Source organism: Muntiacus reevesi, chromosome 16 (assembly GCF_963930625.1).
Source record: "Muntiacus reevesi chromosome 16, mMunRee1.1, whole genome shotgun sequence".
Lineage (NCBI taxonomy): Eukaryota > Metazoa > Chordata > Mammalia > Artiodactyla > Cervidae > Muntiacus > Muntiacus reevesi.
The window spans coordinates 29775587-29790508 of record NC_089264.1 but is presented as its reverse complement, the minus strand read 5'-3'; the positions used below and the strand labels follow the sequence as shown (position 1 = coordinate 29790508).

At 33.9% G+C, this 14922-nt stretch overlaps 1 protein-coding gene across 1 annotated transcript in view; it reads left to right on the top strand.

Moving 5' to 3' along the window:
• Positions 1-14922, top strand: part of GRID2 (glutamate ionotropic receptor delta type subunit 2) — a 1506291-nt gene that overhangs the window by 1226308 nt on the left and 265061 nt on the right. Inside the window, 1 exon segment of the mRNA XM_065907436.1 lies at positions 14863-14919. Within this exon segment, the coding sequence (XP_065763508.1) occupies positions 14863-14919 (57 nt within the window).

Sequence of the window (14922 nt, the reverse complement as noted above, 5' to 3'; positions counted from 1 at the left end):
ATCTACCCTTACTCCTCTGTGATCTTGACCTTGGCTGATAAAACCCAGTCTTGCTTTCCTAATCATTTCATAAGACTGTAGTGATTTTAAATAAGAAAATGCTTATAAACCCTTAACACAATGCCTAGTGCATTAGTAAATACTCAACAAATAGAGGCTTTTATTATTTTGCTTCCTGACCTTTGTTTTATAATCTCTTACTTCCTGCTTTTGTCTTGGTTTAATAGGATTTTTGTTTGTTTTGGTTTGCAGTTTCACCCTGAACCCTTTACTTTCTGACCTCCCTTCCTACTTTGTTACATCCATGGTTTTGTTTTACTGCTTAAGTCCAGGAATTTGAACATATTTCCTGATTTTTTCCATTGCTCATCAATTCAATCCAAGTCCCTTACTCGGTGACTATAGGGATTCTAGATTGAAAATGCCTTTTGAACTTCCTAAAGAATCTAGAAGACACCTGAATAGCTCATTTTAAAAAAGAGGAGGAAGAAAAGGAGGAGATAAACTTTAAGTAATGTGGAATTCTGAAATGCATTCAGCTTATGTATTTGCATTCACAAACACAGAAATACATGAACTGTTCTTTGTACACATTTGCTTATTCAATCAACAGTGTTGAAGAAATTACTGTGATATGAATTATTTTATGTTCTTCGGTTACAGATCTACGTTACATATTGAAATCTATCTGAATATATGGAGCCCATATACTGAATAAATGCCTATATTTTATCTCAATAAATTTTCTGTAACACCAGCACACCAAAATCTCATATCAAAATAATAAAACAAGGAGAAAATTTTATTTTTTTCTGCTCCTTAAAATGTCCTCCTAATAATTTAAGTCTAAGAATTCTGGAAAACCGGATAAAGAAGTTCAGAATTGAGAAGGCCACTATTGTTTTTGAAAGACTGAATTCCTTCTCTATCAAACTGTAAATCTTACTGTATAGTCAATAAATGAGTTATGATTTTAAAATAATCTCCAATGGTGATTAGCAGATTTATGGGCATAAATGGCATTTTAGAGCTTTAAAATGTATTTTAGACTTAGACCTGGCTCTCTTACTATCATTAAAACTGATTGAATATGCATTAGTCTTTTCTAACCTTGTGGAAATAATGACACACATATGCATAAGGCCTAGTTTAAGACCCAATCTCAGAAATTCCAGACGTAATTAAAAGCTTCGCTTGGAGATTCATTTTACTTTTGATTTCTGTTGACAACTGCTGCTTACCTTTTGAACTTAAATGCTTGTGGGATTAGTAAAAAGGGTGCAGTTTTCCTCAGAACCACTGATTGATTGAATCCCTGAAAAATGGAGTTGATAATGGCCTAGAATTTATATAGTGGTTTTATATAGTGGCTTAGGCCCTGCTATAATTATTTTAAAACATTAAAAGCTAATACATCATTGCAGAGTGGCAGGCCTGACTCAACTGCCATCTAACTTCATGCTCTTTGACAAATAACTCGTTATCCAGACAAGGTTTCCTAAGCTCCTGTCCCAGTCCTCATTTCATTACCAAGACTGTATTGAAATCAGTAGGTGACAAAAAAAATAGTATAAAAACAAAAGTAATCATTTTTGAGACCTTCAGAAAATGGTGTTTGGTATATACTTTAAAATGAATTATTCAAAGAATTATGATATATTCCTTGTTCAAAGCATGCCCTATGTTCCTGGTTTTTTTTGTGGGGGGGATTGTTTTTCCCTTTTGCTGAGCAGATAGGCAATTGATGCATATTGATATATTAAAAATAGGAACAAAGCATCTAAAGTATCAATCAAATAATTTGGTAAACAAAAATAAACTAGAAGTACATGAAGCCAAACATGGTAGATATGAGAAAAACTAAGAGATGATATATAAATTGATATTAAAATTATTAGTTCATCCCTGAGCCAGATTACCTAAAAGTTTTCTGAAGATTTTGAAGGCTTTATCTGGATATCTTTCACCCTTTTTATATTGAATTACTAAAATCTCACTTTACTTTTGTAATATCAGATTAAAAAATCTCATGTACTATATGTACACTTAAATCTTTTATCAAAATCTTGGACTTACGCTCTTGAGTCTTATAAACAAAACTTACTAGCATATCTAAAAACAAATCAGGAGAGAAAAAATGAGGTTTCTATTTGGTTTCTCCTATGTATATATATATATGTGTGTATATATATATATTTAATAAGACAGCTAAAATATCACAATGAAACAGATAATAAAAGCATGAATAAAGAGGCTGAAGATATTTCTAGGAGCACCTTTTAAAGTGTGTGTGTGTGTTGTAAAATATAAAAAGCATACAAGTTTTGGGAATTCTGAAAGTCAATGAGGATTTGAGATTGTTTCTCCATAGTTGTTGAAATTTAGTTTTGATAGCAATGTTCTGAAGATGCAAAGTCTTATTTGTATCATTAAGATTCACAAGGTCCTAATGGCAGATATTGAGAAAGGAAAAAGAAAAAGAGATAAGTGAACATATTTTTTTGTCATACGTAAAAATGGCAGGAAATTCAAGGAAGATGTGTGTCTGCCGATCCATTGTGGTTTATGCTAAAACTGCTTTCATTAACCATTAGTACCATAAATGCAAATCTATGAGTTAGTGGAAAGCTCACAAACACCCATATACACTACCAAAACTTCCAACTAAACTGGTCAATTTGAAATGTATAGAAGCTCCTTTAGAAAAAGAACTTCTAATTTCAGTGTCATTTCAGAATCATTGAACAATTTAGTACAATTTATATATCCTGTGATCGTTTTTTCCAATATAATTCAGTACCAAGCAACTGATGCAGGACAGGGGAAAAAAGCCTTAATTAAATGAGACCTAGAGAAAAAAATGGCAGCAAGTGTTTCTATATTTCATCACTTGCCACTGTCCTTGGAGATAGGAAAGTAAACCAGTTTGTGGTGGGGAATCATGGTAAACACTGTATATATTGCTCATCCATGTTCTTAATGTTGCATTCGAGGGAGCTCATATTTCAGGGAAGCCCTTAACCTCAATTTCCTTGACTATTACTTGAGTTATAACTTGTATAAAACTATAATGTAGTCTGCCTTACAAACTGAGAACCTGAAATCCTCTTTTAATTGAAATACTAACATCTCAAATGTTTTAATTTTGTAGTATTGAATAGGAAATTGGCTTTCAGTTGGCTGCTTTTTATTCCCTAGCTCATTAGAAATAGTGAAAATTTTATAGGAGCTGGAATGGTGAAAACATTATGAAAGTAAAAAGATGCTAAGTACTACTTTTTAAGTGTAATGTAATTCAATCTAGTTCTGTAAGTATTTTGAACTTAATTTAAAATCAGGATATAAGGTTTATGTGGTATAACCAGCAATCATTTAATTTGATTATAATTAATTTTTAATTTAACACTTTTCTAATGTGTTCATCAGAAATATTCTGCAGTATTGAATTCCGTAAACCTTAAGTTTCAAACACTATAAAGAGTATCCCTATTGGAAGTTCTAACGTTGAAATGAAAATTTTTTTTATTTGATCAGAAGAACATTCTTATTTTGGGTAAGCATGTATAGGTGGCATTTGTCTGTATAAAAGCAATTTATTAGAAAAAATGAAATATGTTAAAATCTATTATTCAGTTTTTATAGAACTCTTTAAAACAGAAGTGTATAGATAATGTTAAAGAGTTGGAAAGAAGGAACTACTATTTATAAGCAGCTTTACATGTATTATAATTACTGTGAAAATGTAAATAATAAGTTAGAGAAGTCTTCCTATATATGGAAAATTGACATTTTGATTACATGGTCTCATGCCTTCTAGCCTACTTTTGTTTAGCTGCAAATGGATTTATCTGCCAGTCCAGAACAGTATTTTGTCATTCAACTGAAATGTCAACACTTCAGAAAGACATTAACGGTAGAGGAGGAACACTATCTATCATTATTTGTTCAGTAAATATTGTTATAAAAATGTGTTTGAAAATTTTTAACATTTGTATAAGACATAACAAAATTCATTTTTTCACCAAAAAACTTGTCTTCATGGATTTCATTCAAATAAGATGTTTATTATGATGTGGTATATGATAATATAAAATTCCTACTTTTACAAAAATAGGATACTAAAGTAAGCTATAGTGTATCTGACTGGGAAAATGTTCAGTAAAAATATAATAAGTAAATTATAAAAATATGGGTGTGGCATGACTATTAGCATTAAAAAAATTACTTGAGAAAAATTTCCATAAATATCGAAAATTGCTAAGCTGGTATCCTCTTCAATATTGGGATTTTGGATCTGTAAGCTAGATAAATTCTGTAGCCACTGGTTAAGTGGCTACAAATTCCCAGGCAGCAATTTAGACTAGGTTTTCTGCTTTCGGATCTAGAATTGTTTTGTCCATACATATCAAGAAGTACCTTAGTTGACTGCCTATTCCACATTTTGGAACCCTGGGATAAGCTAGCACTATGGGTTTCTGAAGGAGAAGGCAATGGCAACCCACTCCAGTCCTCTTGCCTGGACAATCTGATGGACGGAGGAGCCTGGTAGGCTGCAGTCCATGGGGTCGCAACGAGTCGGACATAACTGAGCGACTTCACTTTCTCTTTTCACTTTCATGCATTGGAGAAGGAAATGGCAACCCACTCCAGTGTTCTTGCCTGGAGAACCCCAGGGATGGAGGAGCCTGTTGGGCTGCTGTCTATGGGGTCACACGGAGTCGGACACGACTGAAGCGACTTAGCAGCAGCAGCAGCAGCAGCAGCAGCAGCAGCAGCATGGGTCTCTGAAGGTCAATACACATCAATTACCAATTGCAACATACCTTATCAGATTATGGTCATTTCACCTTGTCTGTGATAGCTGAACAGATATCTACACTCTACACTTAGCATGTATCAACTTGTACTCATTCTGAAACCAAGAAACCAGTTTCATTGCAGTATTCCAGTGTCATCTCAGGCCAACAGAGGACAAGCACACAGAACTCTTCAGTAATGCCTGTGTTCCACCCCATCCTCAGCATTTCTTAATGTCTTTGTGTAGAGAGTGTTCCTCTCACTAATAACCAAGGAGGTAAACAGATTGTCCAGAACAGATTCATTCTAACATTTCCACCTCCCTGTATCTCTACAGTATAACAGATGTTGTGTATAGATTATCTACAAAATCCATTCTTTATTGGTCCATCCTTCAATTAGCCAGTCCAATAAACTGTTACCACCATTCCCCAAGTATCAAGTCAATATATTAAATATCAAATTCCAGATCATTACCATCCGTGACAATATATCTGCCCTAATCAATACTTACATTTATCCTATGTGGTACAAAGCTTTTATTAGCAGGCTTTATATGTCTCTGACTTAGTTATGTTGGAATCTAAGTTGTAGCCTGGAGACAATGAGGGGTGATGTCAGTGAGGAGAGAACTGATTCCCTGGGTCCGGTCAGTAAGAGGCATTTATGCTAGAGAAGGCTGATTCCCTCAGAAGGGGTGGTTGCTTCCAATGCTAAGAAGTTTCAGAGAGATTCAGAAGCTCAAATTTCTCATCAGTGCCCTTGCCTTCCCATGAGAGGCCACACTAGGCAGAAGATTCAATTAGTATTTGAATCACAACTCAGCAACTGAGTACACCATTACAGTCAAACCTTAATCTTATCCGCAGTCATATCTACCCTGAGACTACATGATTTAAGAGAGCGCTTCAAAGCTGCCATCAAGCCTCTCAGATTTTACATTGTTTCTGAATTGGGTATTTATTGCCTTCAATTTCTCCTCCAACATTTATATTATTTGAAGACTTCAGAGCAGTTTGCTGAAACCACAATTTTTAAAATCACAGTTATTGCCACAGCCAATTCGTCTCCCAGGACCTTGCATTCCATATGTACTCCATCCTATGCCAACACTGGTACTAACTGAATAAATGATAATGTAACCACAGGCTGTGGGTCGCCAGTGTTCCATTTCCCACAAATATACACTACATAGATAAATGAGCAATTCAATCCCAGAATCCCATTTTTGCACTTTTGTTTCATGGGACCTCACATGATACCAGATAGGACATAGATGGTACATTCTGTTTGGGACATTGATGAAAGGTTACTAAAGGAACTCTCTACAGTGATATAGATGGAGTTTTGAGAAAGTAACAAGGGTTGGTACAGTACCCACTAGTTACAAAGGGAGCTATTATCACTCTTATGTTTAAAGGGGCAAAGAAAGGGAATAGTTACTAAAACTACAAGAGAGAGTTATCTGAGAGGGCTGTCCAAAAGGGCTGAAATGGGAAGCAGTCATTGCATTTTTGTCTTTACAATTATGTCACTAATTTGATATTCTTTCAAGTTCAGTTTTATCAGTTTACATTATCGTTGTTTGCTCTTTTTAAAATTTAATATTCTTTTTAATTGTGTGAAACATATAACAGCTTCACATTTAAAATTAAATAACAAATCAGTCACAGAGATTGTAATTCAGTTCTTGTTTCTTTCACTCTGCTACCCCCGATGGCCATATATATACTTTTTGTTTATTTTCCAGTTGCTTTATTCTGAAAATATAAGCACATTTTCCCCTCTTTTTTTTACCCTAAAGTACAATCTGAAAACTGATTTGGATGGTGCTTTTCTCTGGAAGTTCCTTGAAATTGCTTTAATTTTATAAACCAGATAGATTTCATGATCATCTTCTGAGACTGAGAATGGGAATATGGAATTTGTGATATTAGAAGAGAGAGAAACTGGAATTCTTATCAAAGAGTGTGGAGAAGAGAAAAAATTAGAAATACTAAGGGAATATTTCATGAAAAGATGAGCACAATAAAGGACAGAAATTGTATGGACCTAACAGAAGCAGAAGATACTAAGAACACGTGGCAAAATACACAGAACTGTACAAAAAAATCTTCACAACCCAGATAATCACAATGGTGTGATCACTCACCTAAAGCCAGACATCCTGGAATGCAAAGTCAAGTGAGCCTTAGGAAGCATAACTACAAACAAAGCTACTGGAGGTGATGGAATTCCAGTTGAGCTATTTCAAATCCCAAAAGATGATGCTCTGAAAGTGCTGCACTCAATATGCCAGCAAATTTGGAAAACTCAGCAGTGGCCACAGAACTGGAAAAGGTCAGTGTTCATTCCAATCCCAAAGAAAGGCAATGCCAAACAGTGCTCAAATTACCACACAATCGCACTCATCTTACATGTTTGCAAAGTAATGCTCAAAATTCTCCAAGCCAGGCTTCAACAGTACATGAAGCATGAACTTCCAGATGTTCAAGTTGGATTTAGAAAAGGCAGAGGAGCCAGAGATGAAATTGCCAACATCTGTTCAATCATTGAAAAAGCAAGAGAATTACAGAAAAACATCTACTTTTGCTTTATTGACTATGCCAAAGCCTTTGACTGTGTGGATCACAACAAACTGTGGAAAATTCTTCAAGAGATGGGAATACCAGACCACCTGACCTGCCTCCTGTGAAATCTATATGCAGGTCAGGAAGCAACAGTTAGAACTGGACACTGAACAACAGACTGGTTCCAAATTGGGAAAGGAATGTGTCAAGGCTGTATATTGTCACCGTGCTTATTTAACTTATATGCAAAGTACATCATGAGAAATGCTGGACTGGATGAAGCTAAAGCTGGAACCAGGATTGCTGGGAGAAATATAAATAACCTCAGATATGCAGATGATACCACCTTTATGGCAGAAAGGGAAGAACTCAAGAGCCTCTTGATGAAAGTGAAGGAGGAAAGTAAAAAAGTTGGCTTTAAACTTAACATTCAGGAAACTAAGATCATGGCATCTGATCCCATCACTTCATGGCAAATAGATTCGGAAACAGTGGAAAACAGTAACAAACTTTATTTTGGGGGGCTCCAAAATCACTGCATATGGTAACTGTAGCCATGAAATTAAGAGATGCTTGCACCTTGAAAGGAAATTTATGACCATCCTAGACAGCATATTAAAAAGCAGAGACATTACTCTGCTGACAAAGGTCCATCTAGTCAAAGCTGTGGTTTTTCCAAGTGGTCATGTATGGATGTGAGGATAGGACTATAAAAGAAAGCTAAGTTCTGAAGAACTGATGCTTTTGAACTGTGTGTTGGAGAAGACTCTTTGAGAGTCCCTTGGACTGCAAGGAGACCCAATCAGTCAATCCTAAAGGAAAGCAGTCCTGAATATTCATTGGAACGACTGATGCTGAAGCTGAAGCTCCAATACTTTGACCACCTGATGGGAAGAACTGACTCATTTGAAAAGACCCTGATGCTGGGAAAGATTGAAGACAGGAGGAGAATGGGACCACAGAGGATGAGATGCTTGGATGGCATCACGGATTTAATGGACATGAGTTTGAGTAAACCCCGGGAGTTGATAATGGACAGGGAGTCCTGGCGTCCATGTGGTCGCAAAGAGTCGGACATGACTGAGCAACTGAACTGACCTTAATATGATTGTGATGCTGCATTAAAGACTCAGAGTTTATAGACATGAATTTAGAATGAGTTGCACAAGGCAGAGCAAAGAATGAGTTGGATTTGACTGGTGTTTGGGCTCTGCTGAAAGGATTTCCCAGGTTGGGCGGTGGTAAAAATAATCTGCCTGCCAATGCAGAAAGCACAGATTTGATCCCTGGGTTGGGAAGATCCTCTGGAATAGGAGGAAATGTCAACCCCCTCCTATATTCTTGCAGGGAAGACACAACTGAGCATGAGAGGGTTTCAAAGGAATGGAGGAAAAATGCAATGTTGATCTTAACAAATAACTAGATTTAAGCTGGGTAGGAGGGAACTACGTATAATAGGATTAGGGTCTCATAGTGAAAACAGGGTAGAATAGAATAGATCTTAGATGGAATGCGAATGTCAACTTGATGAGGGGAGGAAACTCCCCCTCATAAAAGATGGTATAGGAGCATGGATTGCTTGAAATTGAGATTGTAAAGAGGTCAGAGTTATTGTTAATAAAGGTATTTCTAATAAAATAAATATAAAAGCAGTACATTTGCATTAAGTAGAAAATAATCATACAAATAATAAAAATGAAATACTATTAAATTCTAATTAGACTCTGTTGCCTGCCAACGGGATTTTGAGATTTTCATTCCCTTTATGAAAACAGATATAAAATTTTAAACAGAATTATTATCACCAAGCTGAGGCTTTGTGCTTGCCATAATAAAAAAAATACTGAAAAATAATTGTAAATAGAAAAATTTCCTTACCATAACACACTGTAATTTTCTGATGCCCTTCTCTCCCACCTCAAACCATACGTTGTAAAGCCTGCACTGCCTTCAGATAGTGGACATAGTAAAGTGAATCTTGTGGGTATCTCACATGCTCCTCCTTATTACCTCCATTTCCTCCACCAAAAGAAAAAATATTAAAGCATTTACAAATCTAGTCACAGTCAGACTCTAAGTCTATTTATGAATGAACTTCAAGGAACAGATTAATACATAAATATGATTGACATATCTTGTGCATTTAGGAGATATTTATCATCACCAATCCTTAAATGTAAAACATTGCCTTGACAGTGGCTCATTGCCAATATATCCTTATTCATATTTTCTAAATTGTGATTTTGTATGTATAAAATATTTTAATACTTACGGACACGCCAATTGACCAGCTTATTTGAACATATTCAATCATCCCTAATATTGGAAAATTTCTATTTGCTATTATAAGGGTTTTTAGCCATTTTGCTAGTAACCTAATTTCAATAAAGATCCAATTCTGGAAAAAAAAAATGTTTATAAGGAAAGATAATAATGAATTTTCTATTTTTTCTTGATCATATTTCATAAAAAAGAATCACAGTACCAGATTATATAATAAACACTCGAGAGGTTTTTTGTTTTCTTTTGTTTTTTTTTTACTTTGTGAGTTTTTAAACCTTCAAGAAGCTGATTTACCATGCAATGAAATTGGAAAATCTTCAACAATTACTTTTCTGTATTTTCAGGCAAGCACAAAAATGCATGTATACTCCCACAGAAAAAGACTTAGAGCAACATTTTTTTTCCTCACTCAGGCAAAATTATCAAGTTCCATAATCTTGCCTGAGAGAAAAACATTATTTTACTTCTTTAACAACCTTTATAAGTAAGATAATATATACAGTGGTAAGGTTGATGTACTTTTTGAGGTGGGAAACCAGTCACATCAAAATGCAAATCTGTGTAAAGAACATTTTTCTTAGTGCAGAAGGGTTACTTTGGAAAATACGAATTCTACACACTTCTGCAGAGTGACACTGTAGGGAGACCTCAAACACACCAAGGGGTTATAGAATCAAAATGCACAACTCTGGAGTCAGACCCTTTTACACCCTAAAGTGTCAGGAATGGCCAGCTTAATTTCTGCCATGCTTTAGCGATGTAAGGTTGTTTTTTTTTTTAATTTAGCAGGTGTTTTTTTGTTTTTTTACCTGTCTTCTAGCCTTCAGAATCTATGAAAATATTTTCTTTTTTCAAATTTTGGACAGAAAAACAAAATAAAGGAAAAAAATAGTTTTTATTAAACTCACCATTCTCTCTTTTTACTCTTTTACTTCTTTAATTTAGTTTTTTTCTTTAATTATGAAATACTATGTAAGTACAGAAAGTTCACAAAACTTAAAAGTGCAGCCCAGTGAATTACCAGCAATGGAATCCCAGTATAACTGCCACCTAGGAAAAATTAGAACGTTACCTGTAACACAACCTCAATTTCCCCATCTCAACCATTATTCTACAGCTTACCACTCATGAGATTATCAGCACTAACATTCATGATGCCTAGTTTTGAACTTTTATCATACAGTGTGCATTCTTTTACTCAATATTTAGTTTGTGAAATCCACTCATGGTGTTATAAATGAAATCTGTTCATTTTCATTGCTATATAGTATTATTTCATTGTTCTCTGTATGTGTGTGTGAGAGAAAACTTTATATCTTTATAATACCGAGTCTGAACAATAAATTCGATGTATCTGTCCATTTATTTAACCTTCTTTTATTGCACTCAAGAAGTTTTATAAATTTTCATATAGAGATCTTCCACATCTTTATTTCTAGATATTTTATATTTTTAGTATTATTGCAAATAGTGTATATTTATAAATTTCATGTCTTAAGTGTTACTGGTATATGCATGTCTGATTATTCTTGAACGTTGACTCTGTATCATAGTAAACTGATAGCTGACATTAATTTTAGTAAGTCATTTCATATTCTCTTAGTTTTTCTACATACCTACTCACATCACCTCTAACCCTTAACTTTTATTTCATTCTCTCTAATTCTTTAGTATTTTTCCTTTCTTTATTTTCTTGGCATATTGTACTCTGCTGTTTAGTACCTACAATTAAATGTTGAATAGAAGTGGTAACAACTCACAGCCTTTAAGATAGTCTTTAAAAATGCCTTCTTTGTTAGTAAGTATGACATTTTCTGTTGGCTTCCTGAAAATACTCTTTGTGAGACTAAGAAAGTTTTTTTTTATTTCCAGTTTGCTGGAGTATTTCTAGGTTTTCAGTATTTTTATGATTAGATGTTAAATTTTATCTGTGCTTTTTATACTTCTACCAAGATGATTATAGGGTTTTTCTCCTTTATAGTGCTAATGTAGTGAATTTTAATGATTTACTTTTAGATGCCAAACAACCTTTGCCTTCATTTAATAAACTCATCATGCCTATTTATTTTTGCAATTTTCAGTTTACTAATTTATGTAAGTCTTTTTTATCTACAATTATATGAAAGATTAGCCTGTCATTCTCTTTACTTGGAATAACCTTTTCAGATTTTGTTTACCAAAGTTGTGTCTTCTTTATAAAATATATGGACTTGTGTCTTGCTTTTTTCTAATCTTAGAAAGAGTGTATGTAAAATTAGACTTAATTGTTGCTAAAACATTTGGTAGATTTTTTCCAGAAAGTCTGAAAACAATCTACTGGTCTTGAGCATTTTGATGAGTAGGTTTTAATTGTGGATTCAAAGTCTTTAATACTTATAAGATCATTGAAATGTTCTATTTCTTTTGGTAGCAATTTTTATACAAATTTGTCCATGTCATCTCAATTTTCATATTAATTGGCATTGAACTGTGCATATGATCCTCCTCTTTATCCTTCTAATATCTGTAACATTTGTAACAATATACCTTTTTAACTCCTATTTTTGTGCCTTTACTTATTTTCTTGATCAATCTCAAGAGCTTTTTTTTTTTTTTGCTATTTTTTAATATTTATTTATTTTTATTGAAGGATAATTTCTTTACAACATTGTGTTGGTTTCTGCCATACATCTACAGCTTTTTATAAATATTTCCAAAGAACCAAACTTCTGTTGGATCATCCCTCTCTGTTGTGTTTATCTAGTTTTATCTAGTTTACTAATTTCTGCTCCTATATTTATTATGTCCCTCCTTCTGTGTCCTTAGGTTTAACTTGCTTTTCTTTTAACTTCTTGAAATTGATGAGTAGATCATTGATTTTCAAACTTCTTTTCTTATAGAAGTTGTGAATTTCCCTTCAAAGACAAATTTAGCTGCATCCTGTCAGGTATCAAAATGTGGAGTTTTGGTTTGGAGTATTTTTATTATCACCAACTTCAAAATATTTTTTTACTTCTCTTGTGATTTTTATCCAACCCATGGCATAATGGAATTGTAATTGTTGATTTCCAAGCACATGAGGGTTTTCTGTTTTTCTTAGTTCCACCCCTATTTGGCAAGCCCTGGGCCTTAATTTTTATAGGCACCTGATTTTGAAGGCTTTCAAGAGCATTGCTCAGCATCTCAGTTTCTTACCTTCTTGTTAAATTGGCATTTATCCCTTAGGAGAAAACGGGCCTAAATACCAGGTCACATTTCTGAAGTTCTTCTTCAGAATCTTCATCTTCTAATTTTTTACTGCTTCTTTAGCTCTCAAATGCAGTTGAGAGTTTTTTTTTTTTTTCTAGTTGCTATCAGTAGGAGGATTGTTTTGAATTTTTTCCTAATTACAAATGTCAGGAGTCAAGATTACCATTACTTTTAGTATTTGATTTCTAAGTACAGATATCAAATAAAATGTCATTTTATGTGGACTCCCCAATAAATTTGAATTTCCAAATTTCAGACTTTACGCCACAGATGAGGAAAGCTCAACAAGTATTCTTTCTTATGTGTGATAACAACTCAAATCAAGGGTAAAGACTTCATGGACACAAACCTTCAATTAGCCTTTTCAGTCATGAATTTATTGTTCTACATTTGTTACATTTATTAACATCTTTCAGTCTTTAGCAATCATCTTGCGCATATTTTATTATTATTTTTTCAATTAGTCATTTTTCTAGGAAGTTCCCACTTGGTTTAAAAATGAACCTTTTATTTTGCTTTCATCTTTAAAAGCCAAGTGAATATTTCCGTTGCTTTGGAGAAGAAAGTATCCAAAATGCATCATAACTGCTTTTGAATATGTTCCAGATATCAGAGGTTAGCCTATTCTGAGTATATTACATAAGGAAAATAGCTCAGGTCATACCCACAGGGTATGTTTTTACTACACTGAAAGTTTAAAGGTATTAATATTACACAGTGAGAATTAGTGGTTGGCATAAAAATCTGCCTCATATGATAATTAATTAAATCTTATTAAGCAGTTCACATATTGATGTATCTAGACAAATGTAGTATTATATCTTTTTAATTTATTTTTACACTTAGCAGAAAACTAATTTATTTTAGAAAGATTGTTAACTTCATTTAAAACATGTATTCATTTATCAACTATTTACCCACCTAATATGAGGCAGAAACTGTTATGTTAGAAACCGTATAATGAGGAAGAGGAGAAAATAAAAATATATAAAATATATGAAAATTTTTGATTTAAAAAAATAGGGTAGCTGAAAGAATGGGGCTGTGGAAATTATTTTAGATAGACTGACAATTAAGTGTTTGTGAAGAAGTATCATCTGAGCAGAAACTTAAATAAATTAAAAGGAGAGTCATTTTTAAGTTAAAGAACAGAGAATTCAGGCATAAAAATTGCAAATACAAGGGCCCTAGGGCAGAAATCATTGTGACCCCTTACAAGAAACTAGAAGGACATTCAGAGAGTGGGAAAAGGTAAGTCAGAAAGTGAATCTGAGATTAGTTCATGTAGGATCCGGTAAACTTTGATAGAGATTTCAGATTTTCTTTTTTTGAGTGACAGGAATCCACTGGAAATTTGGATCAGGAGAATATGATGATATCATTTTCACTTTTAAAAATCATCATGATGATAGACTTAAGAGTGGCAGCTTCTGGAATGTAAACAAGTAAACTGGCCAAGTGGTTCAGTAGTGGCACTGATATATATACAGTACTGTGTGTAAAAGAGATAGCTATTGGAAATCTGCTGTATGTCGCAAGGAGCTCAGCTTGGTGCTCTGTGATGACCTAGAAGGGCAGGATGAAAGTGAGAGATGGGAGGCAGGTTCAGGAGGGAGGAGATATATGTATACATATAGCTAATTCACTTCATTGTACAGTGGAAAAACCAACACAACACTGTAAAGCAATTATCTTCCAATTAAAAAATAAATAAGCAGCTATAAAAATTGGGGGGGGTGGGGAGCACAACTAGCTATGCTTTTTCTGGATCCTTGAGATTCTTTGTTTACAAGAATTACTTGATCATTAAAAAATTACCAAAAAAAAAAAAAAAAGTGGTAAACATAAGCAAAATACAGAGATCTACACTGATGTTATGTAGAAAGATTCTCATTACTTACAAGTTAACTTGCTATTGACTATGTATGATCTCAGAGTCTCAATAAATACTTGATGTTCTTTTATTCTCTGCTTCCTTCCACAGGTGGAGAAGTCCCGTACACAACTCTGGCCACCCGAATGATGATGGGGGCTTGGTGGCTCT